Source organism: Entelurus aequoreus, linkage group LG17 (genome assembly GCF_033978785.1).
Source record: "Entelurus aequoreus isolate RoL-2023_Sb linkage group LG17, RoL_Eaeq_v1.1, whole genome shotgun sequence".
NCBI lineage: Eukaryota > Metazoa > Chordata > Actinopteri > Syngnathiformes > Syngnathidae > Entelurus > Entelurus aequoreus.
Genome location: NC_084747.1, coordinates 6,783,023 through 6,798,022, shown reverse-complemented (window position 1 = coordinate 6,798,022; position 15,000 = coordinate 6,783,023). Strand labels below are relative to the sequence as shown.

General features: G+C 40.4%; 2 protein-coding genes across 2 annotated transcripts in view; both read right to left on the bottom strand.

The window, feature by feature from the left end:
• The window catches only part of LOC133632219 (perforin-1-like), an 18,084-nt gene extending 15,623 nt beyond the window's left edge, over positions 1-2,461 (bottom strand). The window contains exon 1 of the mRNA XM_062024523.1: positions 2,297-2,461. The gene's annotated coding sequence lies outside the window, so the exon portion shown is untranslated. The remainder of the gene's footprint in view (positions 1-2,296) is intronic.
• A 1,401-nt stretch (positions 2,462-3,862) lies between these two features.
• On the bottom strand, positions 3,863-6,792 carry LOC133631860 (macrophage-expressed gene 1 protein-like). Its single transcript, XM_062024025.1, is given in 3 exon segments — positions 3,863-4,298; positions 4,300-5,750; positions 5,857-6,792. Coding segments are annotated over 3 exon segments (2,094 nt in total). The 5' UTR covers positions 6,316-6,792; the 3' UTR covers positions 3,863-4,114.
• Positions 6,793-15,000: the final 8,208 nt, after the last annotated feature.

Below are 15,000 nucleotides of genomic sequence, written 5' to 3'. Positions count from 1 at the left end.
TGCATGTATGGGTAGGGGGGATGTTGTATATGAGTGGAATATTTTTTTCGAATGTATTGATTTCATATACTGTACTTGAAGGGGTTCACCTTTTGCTTTAAATTAAATTACGTTTATTTACAATGACAATATAGGAATATATGTATTTAGTTTATTTTTTCTGATTTTATTTGCCTTGTTATCTGTAAAGCACTTTGAATTGCCTACTCACCACTGTGCTCTACATAAACTTGATTTGCGTTACCTTCCGCTAGATGGCGGTATGCATGCAATACTTATTACTTACTTCCGGGGAGGTGAAGGTAGGGGATGTGGTACTCGGGCCCAAGCACATTGGGGCCCGTGGGCTTCTGGTTTTTTTTCTTTCTCTCATTTAAATATGTATGTTGGAGAAAGCAATGTCATGGTTATATTTATTGTATCGTAAGATTATGATAAAATAAATATAACCATATAATTTTCAAGAGTGTCTATAAGATTTCGGCCAAATCCATGCAGTAATGTAAATATTGTACGTTGGATTTAGGGGTGCAATAGGGGGCCCTTTAGCGGGCAGTCTTGTATATCCAGAATTGTGTTGCTACTTCCCTGTCCTCCCGGTACAGTTAGAGATGCTATACTGTGTACTTTAGCCTTTAAATAGACCCCCTTTTAGACCAGTTGATCTGCCGTCTCTTTTCTGCTCTGCCCCCCTCTCCTGCGTGGAGAGGTTATTAGGTGACCACAGATGTGGCGCTAGCTGTTCAAAGTCAGGACCTGGGGTGGACTACTCATCTGTGCATCAGCTGGGGACGTCTCTGCGCTGCTGACTTGTCTCCACTAAAGATGATCCCCTGCTGGCCCCACTATGGACTGGACTCTCACACTATTAACTAGAGCCACTCGATGCCCATTGCACCGGTCGCCCAGCGGGGGGTCCCCACATCTGGGGTCCCCACATCTGCGGTCCCCTCCAAGGTTTCTCATTGTATCCCATTGGGTTGAGTTTTTGTCTTGCCCTGATGTGGGATCTGTGTTAGGGTCTTGGACAAGGGGGGGAGACAAGGTGGAATTACAAAAAATGAAAAATTTAATTAGACAAAAAGGGATAACTAAAGGCGATGGGGAAGAAGCGCATACCATGTAACCTGGACAAACTAGGTTCCTCAGTGGTCGGCAGGAGAAAAGGCCAGGACGCACTGAGCAGGGCAAGAGTCCAACAAAAGAATCCCCTTTACTTCAGGGAGGCTAGGAAACAAACACAAAAGAGGTTAGGGAATTCAGGACTAAGGAGTGACAACGTACCAGGTCTGGGGAGGTGAAGCAGGAGCATGCACGAAAGGGGTTCAGGATACATTAACCGGCAAGGCCAAGCTGTTAGTGACGAGCCTAATTACTGGCGGGCTAATTGCGAGCAGGTGTGCCTCAAGGTCCGCCCCTCGCCGAGGACGAATCACTGAACACATGGGTGCAGACATAAAGGAGAAGGCAGGATAAAGACAAAACACAACCGTCTGAGCCGAGGATGTCGTTGTGGGTTGTGCAGCCCTTTGAGACACTTGTGATTAAGGGCTGTGTAAATAAACTCCCAGCACTGCCTTTCCGATGTTATCAAGGCTCAAACCTACGCCCCAGTTGTTGTTTACCAGCGAGCTCGAGCTGCGCAGAAGTGAATCCACCGAGTGGTGGAAGGCACTGGAAAGCTGCTTGCTACAGCGGCTGAAAGGACGCCAGTCAAGCACAGCAGCTGGGAGCTTCGGAATCTGAAGATGATAATAAGGGGGGGGGGGGGGGGGGGGGGGGGTAAGAACAATGACACATTTGATTTGAGTTGCCCTGTTTGGCAGTAGTCACCTGTCCATCGTGGAAGCGGTTCGGACACAGTGTGCACGTGTGATTGTCAACCAGATGAGCTTTGACGTTAATCACGTACGCTCCCGTCCGATGCATCCGGACCACATCAAAACCCTCCCCGGCGAGATTGTAGCCGGGAATGAAGGCGGCTTTCACACACTCTGTCGAAAAACCAAGTCGACAGGACCAAACCTTGCTGAGTGACAATGCCAACGCCCACAAGACAAAGCGGCTTGTATGGAATCCTTTGGCAGGCATGGTTACCTAAATGTAGGGTGAACAAACTGTATTTAAGGATGCCTTTCTTGCAAGGATTTAACTCATTGTTTACTTTTGATTACAGTCGCACAGTGGTCAAACATCAGTCTCTAATCCTTAGGTCGTGAAAAACTGGAGTATGTAATCCTGCCACAGATGTTGTGAAAAATACCCCAAAATACTTGATGAGACTGTCCACACCTACCTCAGTTTATGTCTTATCCTCCCTTTGGACAAAACTGTGCAGAAATTCCTCCGAAGTCTCGATGGCGCCAGCCTACAAAGGGCCTGTCTAAACTTTTGGTCGTGCTGGACATAAAGCTGCAGACTGGCCGAGATTCCAGCGGATGGCTCACTTTTGTCTGTGGTCCGTTGTTTGAAAAACACCAAAGAGGGACTTTATGGGTCAGGGCTTTTCGTGCCTCTCTCTTTTCTATCTCTCTCTCTTTCGCCCCTTGAGGCTGTTCCAATTTCCTCAGCGTGAGCTGGTTTGTTTTCATGTTCAAGATCTCCCTAGTTTCTTGCAGCTGTGTATGTGCATGTTTGTTAGAAGAGCAAGATGGACAACTGCATATTTACTGGAAATGTGTGTGTGTGTGTGTGTGTGTGTGTGTGTGTGTGTGTGTGTGTGTGTGTGTGTGTGTGTGTGTGTGTGTGTGTGTGTGTGTGTGTGTGTGTGTGTGTGTGTGTGTGTGTGTGTGTGTGTGTGTGTGTGTGTGTGTGTGTGTGTGTCAGTATATGTGTGTGTACGCATATGTCTGTGTGCTGTTAACCTTACCATAACCATGAGGTCACTTCAGCCAGTGTCTATTTATGCTTGTGCATAGATTGTAGGTTGCTTTTTAACTTAAAAATTTCTCTTCACGCTCGATTCCTGCAGATTGAGTCAGTCTTTTTTTTTAAAACACATAATTACTCCCCGGAAAGTGTAATTTATTTTACAAATGACTTACAAAGTTACCTACACAGCCGCAGTTATGTTAACATTGTGGATTTTTTTTATCATTATGGATGCACTTAATTAGTCCTTTGAGAGAAAGACAGCAAGATTAAAATATGTGAAAGAAATCTCAGATTTATTTTAAATGACATTTATTTTATTGTAAGTCATATAGTCCAAGACTTCAAGCCATTCACACGATAGTCTTTAATATCGGGTATGATATACAGTGTATATAAATATACAGTATAGAGTCTAAACTATGCTATTAAAGTAAAAAGTGAAAGAACAGCTTTTCAAAGAAGTCTTTAAACAACATCCATCAATCTTCTACCGCTTGTCCCTTATGAGAGCAGGGGGGCTGGGGTAGGATCCAGGCGGGATACACCCTGGACAAGTCGCCACCTCATCACAGGGTTGACAAAGCGAAACAGACAACCATTCACAATCACATTCACACACTAGGGCCATAAAATAAGTCAGCTGTCACTTAATATTTCAATCGTTCTCAACCAGCGCTCCCAACAGGTGTAAAAGAAAGGGCATCTCTATCCTCCTTCAAAACTGCAATAAAAGTACACCTCAAGGCAACTTCAACCCTAAACTAACACCCTCCCCGGATTGTAAATAATCAAATGTAAATAATCATATATAGATACTTTTTCTTATGCTTTCTGATCTCTCTCTCTCTCTCTGTGTGTGTGTCCACTACTTGCTGTACATATCCTACCAAGTCAGACCTACACTGTTTCAATGTCCAGTTCTTAATTATTGATGACTGAAGTGATGATAACAACCAAACCTAACCCCCCTCCCCCTCCACATCCCACACCCCGGATTGTAAATAATGTAAATAATTCAATGTATATACTCTGATGATTATATTGTGTGATGACTGTATTATGATGATAGTATATATCTGTATCATGAATCAATTTAAGTGGACCCCGACTTAAACAAGTTGAAAAACTTATTCGGGTGTTACCATTTAGTGGTCAATTGTACGGAATATGTACTTCATTGTGCAATCTACTAATAAAAGTTTCAATCAATCAATCAAAAAATTATGCTCTCCCCTTGATCTCACGCAACTTCCTCTTGATGTGTTTCCACGTTAACTAGCCTCACCGTCATCCCAGGCAGCCCTCTTTGAAGTCTTTTCACCAAGAATACCACACCCGTGAGCACCAGCGCCATCATGCCCATCACTCCAAAAGCTACCCCTGCCTTTTCCCCGGTGGACGTCTGACTCTGGTCCGAGTTAAAGCTCTTGAAGATCATCCTGGTTGGCCAGTTTGCACATCTTGCTTTGTCCGACTCTAACCCAGTTTTTTTCGCCCTCCGTCATCACCATGACCGTGTTGTTTGCTTGCAAGTTAACAACTGGTGCTCTGGTGAAAGGGGGGAGGTTAATTGGAAGCAGCTGCCCACCGGTGAACTGTCCCGACTGGACACAGTAGAGGATTTCACAGCCATCGCTGACTGCAGCAAGGTGTTGACTGAACTTGGGGGGGCAGCGACTTTGTTGCCCGCTCATGGGGTTCTCTGACTGACAGCTGAAAAAACCGCCGAATGGTACAGAATATTTCAAACCAAGTTCGTAGTCATTACTCACGCAGATTACTTGGCCATCTGAGAGAAACTTTAGTGGAATGAATTGTAATGGGCAACTTTTTGCCTTGGTGATGGGGTTCACTTGGGACGGGCTATAAACCCCTCCGAACAGATACCCAGAGTTCTCGGGGGCATTGCCATTGACCGAACACCAAAAGGTGTTTATGTGAGCTGAGCGTACATATGTGTTGTCCTGGCACACTTGGCGATGGCAATGGGACAGGTGAAGGAACCCACATGAGTACCGCTGATCGTGACATTCATACTTGGTATAAGCTTGCTGTCTCACTTCTGATCTCAGTAAAGTGGGCGAGTAAGGTGGCTTACAGGAAAAGGCACCCGTATCAGGGTTTTTCTGAGCCAGGACATCACACAGTGGCTCTGCGTTTTGGGAGATGGGAATACACTCCTGGTAGACACCACCAAAACTGAGGTTTGTAGCAGGGCCCTCGCAAGAAGCGTCATCTATGTTGGCTTGGAAGTTGAAGTTCTGGGAGTTGACGTCGATACAGCCAGGGCGAGTGTTGACCTTGTAATAGCGCTGGATGGCTTTACTAACTGATTTAGCAATTTTGGCAACTGTCGGCTGTGGCAGGTCAGGCAAGGAGTTTTCATTGATGAAGTAGTGAAGGGCTAATCCTTGCCGATCAATAGCAACCAGGTTGTTTCTGATACTTTCCTGCCACTTCTGCAGAGTGATGCCAGGATAGAAAGGTGCACCGCCGTGGCTTTGAGTAAGAGAATATTGAATATTCGACTGGTACGTCTGAAGCGATGAGCTCTGTTGTGTGTTTTGGCTGCTAATGTCAAACTTGAGCTTATCGAAAAAGTTCAGGCCAGCCAAGGCTTTGACGCTGTGACTGTCCGACACGCTGTCCGACACGTATGAGGAGCGGAGGTAGTCCTCCTGCACCAAAGTAGCCCCGGCGTCCACACTGGTGATGACATGGGTCCCGAAGTCCAGAACCATCTTCTCTGAAAGATAGTCTGCATTCCTGGTTTGGTTATTTTCTATAGCATCCGCTATCTCCTTGGCTTGCTGAGCAAAACGGGAATCAAGGTTGAAGTCCGGATAAGCCTTAATGGTGTAGATGTGGTTACGCACCTTAAAGTAAAATAAAATACATGTTAGAATGTTTTTGTATAATGGTTCATAACATTGTGGTATAAACCTTTATACTGAATCAACAAAATACAAGTTTCTACCTCACCTGCACTCTGGTTGCATTTGAAGAGTCTTGGACCTGATGGATTTTCATCCTTTGGTTCTCAGAGGAGTATTTTCCATTTAGCAGAGAAAAAAACGACGCTTCCGCATTCATGCTGTGAGCTGTCGAGCTTTGCTGCTCCTGCCAGTAGCTCATTATCTCTGAGTTGGTTTCCACTCCCGTCTCTTTGTGAGGTATAACAAACACCTCATCTGGGATGAGGTAGAGCCCGTCCTCTGTAGTCTGGCACTGGAAGTAGCTGAGGTTCATGACCCGGCCCATATCGATGTTTCGTAGATTATCCCAGCCGCCGCCCGGTAGCGCCTCTAAGGCTGTGATGGAGAGGTTTATGGAGGCTCGACATTGTCTTAGCCAGTTGCTCGGGCGCCCCACAGGAATTGACAAACCTAGATGAAGAAGAGAGAGCCACAGGAGAGTCACTGGTGCTTTCATCTTGAACATGTCTGAAATGCAGGCAAGGACTACTGAACAAAAGAGTCAAGGGGAGTTCCTCCTATTCTATTAGTCATATCAAAAAGGGATGTTTTTTTCAGGAACTTGTGCTTGGTTATTAGGTTTCGTTTTTGGTTTGCTTTCAAGTCCAATAAAGCCCGTAATGTTCACCAGAGTTTTCTCTGATAAGTGAGGGTAAATAGTTCACTTCAGTTTCAGTTTATTTCGAAGATGCATACAATTACCATGTAATGCATCACATATTTCCAGTTGTTTTATTACAGCACGTCCGAAAAGAAGTAGAAAGAAGCAGAGCTTATTTAATCCTACCCCTTTTCATTCCATAGCAATTTTATTTCATTTCCTTGTTCTCTGTAACAGAACAGTGAATCAATAATAAATAAATATACCATAGTAAAAGTAAACAAATATTAAATACATAAATGATCTTTATCTCAAAAGAAAAAAAAAGGGTTCAAGATGTTCATCATAATTCTTGTTCTGCGTACTTTGTGAAGTTTGAACAGTCTCTTAAACTGAATCATATTGGTGCTTTGTTTGACTTCTTTGGTTAATCCGTTCCATAATTTAATTCCACATATGGATATGCTAAAGGTTTTAAGTGTTGTACGAGCAAACAAATGTTTTAAATTCGATTTTCCTCTAAGGTTATATTTCTCCTCTTTTGTTGAGAGGAATTGTTGTACATTCTTGGGTAGCAGGTTATAGTTTGCTTTGTACATCATTTTAGCTGTTTCAACTATTTGGTGCATTTGCAATTTAAATATTTGTGATTCGATAAAGTGTTTGTATGTTCTCTATAGCCAACATTATGTATTATTTTAATTGATCTTTTTTGTAACACAGTTAGTGAATGAAGCGCACATTTGTAGTTGTTTCCCCATATTTCTGCACAATAACTCAAATATGGTAACACTAGCAAGCAGTAGAGCAGGGGTCACCAACGCGGTGCCCGCGGGCACCAGGTAGCCCGTAAGGACCAGATGAATAGCCTGCTGGCCTGTTCTGAAAATAGCTCAAATAGCAGCACTTACCAGTGAGCTGCCTCTATTTTTTAAATTGTATTTATTTACTAGCAAGCTGGTCTCGCTTTGCCTGACATTTTTAATTCTAAGAGAGACAAAACTCAAATAGAATTTGAATATCCAAGAAAATATTTTAAAGACTTGGTCTTCACTTGTTTAAATAAATTCTTTAATTTTTTTACTTTGCTTCTTATAACTTTCAGAAAGACAATTTTAGAGAAAAAATACAACCCTAAAAATGATTTTAGGATTTTTAAACACATATACCTTTTTACCTTTTAAATTCCTTCCTCTTCTTTCCTGACAATTTAAATCAACGTTCAAGTAAATATTTTTTTTTTTTATTGTAAAGAATAATAAACACATTTTAATTTAATTCTTCATTTTAGCTTCTGTTTTTTCGACGAAGAAGATTTGTGAAATATTTCTTCAAAGTTATTATGATTAAAATTCAAAAAAATTATTCTGGCAAATCTAGAAAATCTGTAGAATCAAATTTAAATCTTATTTCAAAGTCTTTTGAATTTCTTTTAAAATTTTTGTTCTGGAAAATCTAGAAGAAATAATGATTTGTCTTTGTTAGAAATATAGCTTGGTCCAATTTGTTATATATTCTAACAAAGTGTAGATTGGATTTTAACCTATTTAAAACATGTCATCAAAATTGTAAAATTAATCTTAATCAGGAAAAATGACTAATGATGTTCCATAAATTATTTTTTGTATTTTTTCAAAAAGATTCGAATTAGCTAGTTTTTCTCTTCTTTTTTTCGGTTGAATTTTGAATTTTAAAGAGTCAAAATTGAAGATAAACTATGTTTCAAAATTTAATTGTCATTTTTTTCGTGTTTTCTCCTCTTTTAAACCGTTCAATTTAGAGTAAATATCATTAATTATTAATAATAACATAGAGTTAAAGGTAAATTGAGCAAATTGGCTATTTCTGGCAATTTATGTAAGTGTGTATCAAACTGGTAGCCCTTCGCATTAATCAGTACCCAAGAAGTAGCTCTTGGTTTCAAAAAGGTTGGTGACCCCTGCAGTAGAGAATATGAATGTCAGGACTTGATCAAGAATAGGACTCAGATGCAGAGTGGAGAACAATCCGGCAGGCTTTTATTTTGAATGTTACTTTTTCACCTCCAGAGTCAGGGCAATACAACAATGGCTATATCTGACAACTAGCCGAAAAGGTTCCACAAAAAAGGAACAACTGAAAATCACTCCGAAAGGAGGAAATAAAAATCTCAATCGCGAACTATACTTAGCGCGGAATACAACTATGAAATTGATCAATAACAAAAAAAACGCTCAAAAAGGAAAGGGAAACTGGCTATAAAACTTAAACACTGTTTCTGATCTAGAAAAATAGTTAACAAAAATTCACTCAAGAAATTGAGGAAAAGCTGGAACTGGTGATGGGTCCGGCAACACCGATGCATCGGCGCATGCGTCGAGCTCATAGAGCGATACCCTGTGTCGGTGCGCGTATCGCTTTAAGAAAGTCACGAGCTGTTTTGGTCACGTGACCGCTCATGAGCTGTTCTGGTCACGTGACCGCTCATGAACTGTATCGCACTGACGCCTGCGCGCCAAACTGTGTTTATTAGGAAGCGGCGCAATGCGTGTTGTTGACGAACACCGTTAGGGCCGCTTGTTGTCACTGTCACTCAAAGTTGCATTTCAAAATGACACAGAATAAATGTGTTTATTTTGTTTACAATTCAGATGGGTTTGATTTGGTGCGCGGCATATATTGGCTGTGCGCGGAGGACGCTTGAGCACTGCGCAATTGCGCAGGCGTGCACCTTAGAGGGAACGTTGCTCACAGGGCACAGAGGAGGCGTCAGTGCGATACAGTTCGCGTATCGGTCACGTGACCAAAGCAGCTCATGATCGGTCACGTGACTTTCTAAAAGCGGTACGCGCACCGACACAGGGTTTCGCTCTATGAGCTCGACGCATGCGCCGATGCATCTGTGTTGCAGGACCCATCACTACTGTTACTAGAGAAGGTACAGGAATGACGGCGTGGCGAAGTTGGTAGAGTGGCCGTGCCAACAATCGGAGGGTTGCTGGTTACTGGGGTTCAATCCCCACCTTCTACCATCCTAGTCATGATACATGTTCACATTATTTGACTGTATCTAAAAAAGATAAAAATATATTTTTATTTAAATGAAGGTATGAAATAATCCTAAATGAAATACAATGACTTGGTTTATATTATTGTATATACTAGGTCAGGGGTAACCAACGCGGTGCCCGCGGGCACCAGGTAGCCCGTAAGGACCAGATGAGTAGCCCGCTGGCCTGTTCTAAAAATAGCTCAAATAGCAGCACTTACCAGTGAGCTGCCTCTATTTTTTAAATTGCATTTATTTACTAGCAAGCTGGTCTCGCTTTGCTCTACATTTTTAATTCTAAGAGAGACAAAACTCTAATAGAATTTGAAAATCCAAGAAAATATTTTAAAGACTTGGTCTTCACTTGTTTAAATAAATTCATTATTTTTTTTACTTTGCTTCTTATAACTTTCAGAAAGACAATTTTAGAGAAAAACTACATTATTATTATTTTAGGCTTTTTAAACACATATACCTTTTTACCTTTTAAATTCCTTTCTCTTCTTTCCTAACAATTTAAATCAATGTTCAAGTAATTTTTTTATTTTTTATTGTAAAGAATAATAAATACATTTTATTTTAATTCTTCATTTTAGCTTCTGTTTTTTCGACGAAGAATATTTGTGAAATATTTCTTCAAACTTATTATGATTAAAATTCAAAAAAATTATTCTGGCAAATCTAGAAAATCTGTAGAATCAAATTTAAATCTTATTTCAAAGTATTTTGAATTTCTTTTAAAATTTTTGTTCTGGAAAATGTAGAAGAAATAATGATTTGTTAGAAATATAACTTGGTCCAATTTGTTATATATTCTAACAAAGTGCAGATTGGATTTTAACCTATTTAAAACATGTCATCAAAATTCTAAAATTAATCTTAATCAGGAAAAACTACTAATGATGTTCCATAAATTCTTTTTTTAATTTTTTCCAAAAAGATTCGAATTAGCTAGTTTTTCTCTTCTTTTTTTCGGTTGAATTTTGATATTTAAAGAGTCGAAATTGAAGATAAACTATGTTTCAAAATTTAATTGTCATTTTTTTTCATGTTTTCTCCTCTTTTAAACCGTTCAATTAAGTGTAAATATCATTACTTATTAATAATAACATAGAGTTAAAGGTAAATTGAGCAAATTGGCTATTTAAATGGTAAATAAATGGGTTATACTTATATATATTTATTTATTTATATATTTATTTTTTATATATTTCTAGCAATTTATTTAAGTATGTATCAAACTGGTAGCCCTTCGCATTAATCAGTACCCAAGAAGTAGCTCTTGCTTTCAAAAAGGTTGGTGACCCCTGTACTAGGTCATAAAATCAGTGTCAGTTGAGTCGGTCCATAGGTTGCCTGTAGGGATTTTTAATGTCCAGCAGATGTCAGTATTTAGTGACACAGTATTGACACAGTATCAATACAGTTTTGCAATGTGTCGAAACGCTTCATGAGGCCTCATCAACCCATCACTAGCTGGAACTGTAAGAATAAACTGAAACTCACCACTTCGACTGCAAAACGTTACAACAAAAAAATCACTCTGCTGAAGAGGAGAAAAGGAAACTCAAATTACCTACAAGGGAATTCAGGATCAGGATACTCAAAGCAAGACGAGAGGGAGGCTGATGCGTTGATGGTACAACTGCAAACCCAACAAGGACTTTTTGCCAAATTTCACACCCCCAGAGATGCAGCCGTCAGGACAAGTTTCGTCATTTCTCACAAAAGCGCTAGAAAAAGTAAGGCGTTTTCTGACGGAGAGTTTATAAAGGAGTGCTTATTGGACTCTGTTGCGCTGTATGCCCGGAGACTTGGACTGTTTTTCGCTGGTTTTAATTGGATGAGATCTGCGATGTACGTGACACCGCCCAGCTGCTCATCTTCTTACGTGGGATAACTACAGACTTTCAACTTACGGAGTAGCTGGCAGCCATGCAGTCAATTAAAGAGACAACCACAGGTAATGATTTGTTCACATAGGTAAATGCGTGTTTTGGGCATGTTAGGACTGAAATGGGACAAGCTGGCAGGTGTGACAATCCAATCCAATCCACTTTATTTATATAGCACATTTAAACAACAAAATGTTTCCAAAGTGCTGCACAACAATATTAAAAACAATATTCAAATATTATCCTTAGCTCCACCAATGACTGAATAAAAAGAAAAAATAATTACATATAAAACCAATATAAAATAAATATGATTAAAAACGATTTTTAACAACAGATGGTTGTCCAAATCTGACGGGAAAAAATGTTGGATAATGCAGGATAAAGTGACAGAAATTAACCCTGTGCATAAATTGACATTCTTGCATTGTATTATACATCAGGAAGTGTTGTGTAAAACAGTGATAAAAATAAAACCATCAAAAGCAATCTGCTTTTGTATAAAGTTAAGTTAGGTTAAATTAAATTATTATTATTATTATTAATTATTATTATTATTATTATTTATCTTACGGTATATAAAAAATAATATTGAGCAAAATTGAATTGAAATATTGTCGTGTGGCCCTCCAGCAGTGCTTGGGTTGCTTATGCGGCCCCCGGTAAAAAATTAATTGCCCACCCCTGGACTGACCCATGTTCAACTGCTGTTCACATGGTCCCTACTCTCTATAAACGAGATGTATAATGGGAGCATTCATTATGAGTTCCTCATGTCTGTGACCTTTAGAAGCAGAAGTAAAAGTGAAACCAGAAAAAAGGAGGATGTGTTGCCGCACTCCACGCACGTGTCACATGGCTTATTTTTCCCCAAACAAGTCCAGACCTGAGTGTGAAAATAATCTGCACTTTGTAAGAAAACCCAAAAATACATTGGCCTGCCAAACAAAGTTATAATTTTGACCGGTTGTTTTAACCCATTTTTAGACTCAACCAACCAAAATAATTTGAAGTAGCCTATCTAATAGCGACTAAATATTTGTGTAACCTGAAAGTGCAACAAGGTAAATGAGATGGAAGGCTTTAGTTAGCTTGACAGCAAAAAAAAACACTGAACTCCGGACCAATTGAATCTTCCAGATCAGTGTTTTTCAACCACTGTCGCGGCACACTATTGTGCCGTGAGATATTGTCTGGTGTGCCGTGGGAGATTTTGCAACTTCACCTAATTGGCCAAAAAAATATTTTTTGCAAATCAATAATTATAATCTGCAAATAATGTGCCGTTGTTGAGTGTCTGTGCTGTATAGAGCTCTGGTCCTGGGCATGACGTTAAAGTGCATCCGGCAGTGGAGGCTCCTCTATGGGGTCTTGGGGCACTAGGACAGGGGTCGGCAACCCAAAATGTTGAAAGAGCCATATTGGAGCAAAAATACAAAAACAAATCTGTCTGGAGCCGCAACACATTAAAAGCCATATTACATACAGATAGTGTGTCATGAGATATACATTGAATTGAGATGACTTAAAGGAAACTAAATGAGCTCAAATATAGCTACAAATGAGGCATAATGATGCAATATGTACATATAGCTAGCCTAAATAGCATGTTAGCATCGATTAGCTTGCAGTCATGCAGTGACCAAATATGTCTGATTAGCACTACACACAAGTCAATAACATCAACAAAACTCACCTTTGTGCATTCACGCACAACGTTAAAAGTTTGGTGGACAAAATGAGACAGAAAAAGAAGTGGCATAAAACACGTCCTAGAAAGTCGGAGAAAGTTATACATGTAAACATACTAAGGTGAGTTCAAGGACCGCCAAAATTAGTAGGACAAAACGGCGCTCGCCAAATACTCGAATCAGTGAAGCATGTTTAATACAAACAGTGTGCTTTATAACAATTAGGGAGGTTTGTGTCATGTTTGTCCTCCTACAGAAACCATATTAAAACAAAAAATGTATTTTTTTCCCCCTCATCTTTTTCCATTTTTCATACATTTTTTAAAAAGCTTCAGAGAGCCACTAGGGCGGCGCTAAAGAGCCGCATGCGGCTCTAGAGCCGCGGGTTGCCGCCCCCTGCACTAGGAGGTTAACCCCTTTACTACTGTTACTCCAGGTGGCCCTTGGCAAAGGCCTAGTACCTGACTGCCCCCTAGCCAGGGATACGGTGAAGACCTCAACGGCGGAGCAGGCGGAAGACGGTAGATGTAAGAACCACCACAACTGCTGCGATGGCGGAAGAAGGCAACCCAAGACCTCAACGGTGGAATAGGCGTTGGATGATTGCTAACCCTATGGAGCGTCACAACGGCTGGGATGGCGGGTGAAAGCTGCAGCAGAAAAGGGTCCCTAGTCGTCTTGGAGTCCATGCCACTGGACCCTAATGGGATCTGTCAAGGACCGTGTGGTGACTGTCTGTGCACCAGTCTCCCCACGTTAAACAAAGTCACGCACAGGCATCCTCCATAAAGGGATACCCTCGTACCAGGAGGGCCGTCATACTCGCTTCGAGTGACCGTCGATGATGGTGATGATAGAGCTTGGCAGGGTAACCATGTAATACTCCATATCAGTAGGTGGAAGATGGTTTGTCGCGATCCCAATATGCAGAGCACATGGGGAGACGGCGTGCATGTAAAATGGTATGCATTGATTAAACCAAAAATGAACAAAAGGGAAAGGAAAAGGCACTGAAGCTTAGGGATGGCTATGCAAAACGAAAGTAAAACTGAACTTGCTACAAAGTAAACAAAAACAGAATGCTGGACTACAGCAAAGACTTACAGCGTGCGGAGCAGAGATGGCATCCACAAAGTACATGCGTACATGACATGACAATCAACAATGTCCCCACAAAGAAGGATAGCGTACGCACAATTTAAATAGTCTCGATTGCTAACACAAAGCAGGTGCGGGCAATAGCACTCAAAGGGAGGCGTGAAGCTGCTACAGGAAAACACCAACAACACAGGAAAGAAGGGTCACCAAAATAACAGCGCAAAACAGGAACTAAAGCAATACACACAGGAAAACAACAAACTCAAAATAAGGCACGACAAACTGGTGGAGTTTAATTTTTTAACCTTTTCTGCTGGTGGTGTGCCTCCGTGTTTTCTTTATTAAAGAAATGTGCCTTTGCTCAAAAAAGGTTGAAAAACACTGTTCCAGACCATGCAGTCAAAGTCCTTCCTGCTTCCTTCTAGCTATGACTAAACTGCATTTGACACAGTTGACCATGTAGCCTTATCACAGAGGGTGGAAAACTTTGATGCTGCTCTGAAAAGGTTCAAGTCTCATCCCGGACAAAGGATGTACTTTGTTGGAACTGATTACTCTGTCTCAAACCAGGCGACCTGTGGTGTTGCTCAGGGGTCAACCTGGCAATGCCGAAAGGGTTAAACGTTAGAAATTGGATGAATGGATGGCAATTGATCATTTAAATTTAAATAGTTTTTTTAATCAGTTTATCCAATGAATTAATACTGCCATCTAGTGAACATATACACAACTTGTTTATTAGGTTGCATTTAACATTTATCAGCAAACTAGAATATTGCAATATATATATATATATATATATATATATATATATATATATATATATATATATATATAT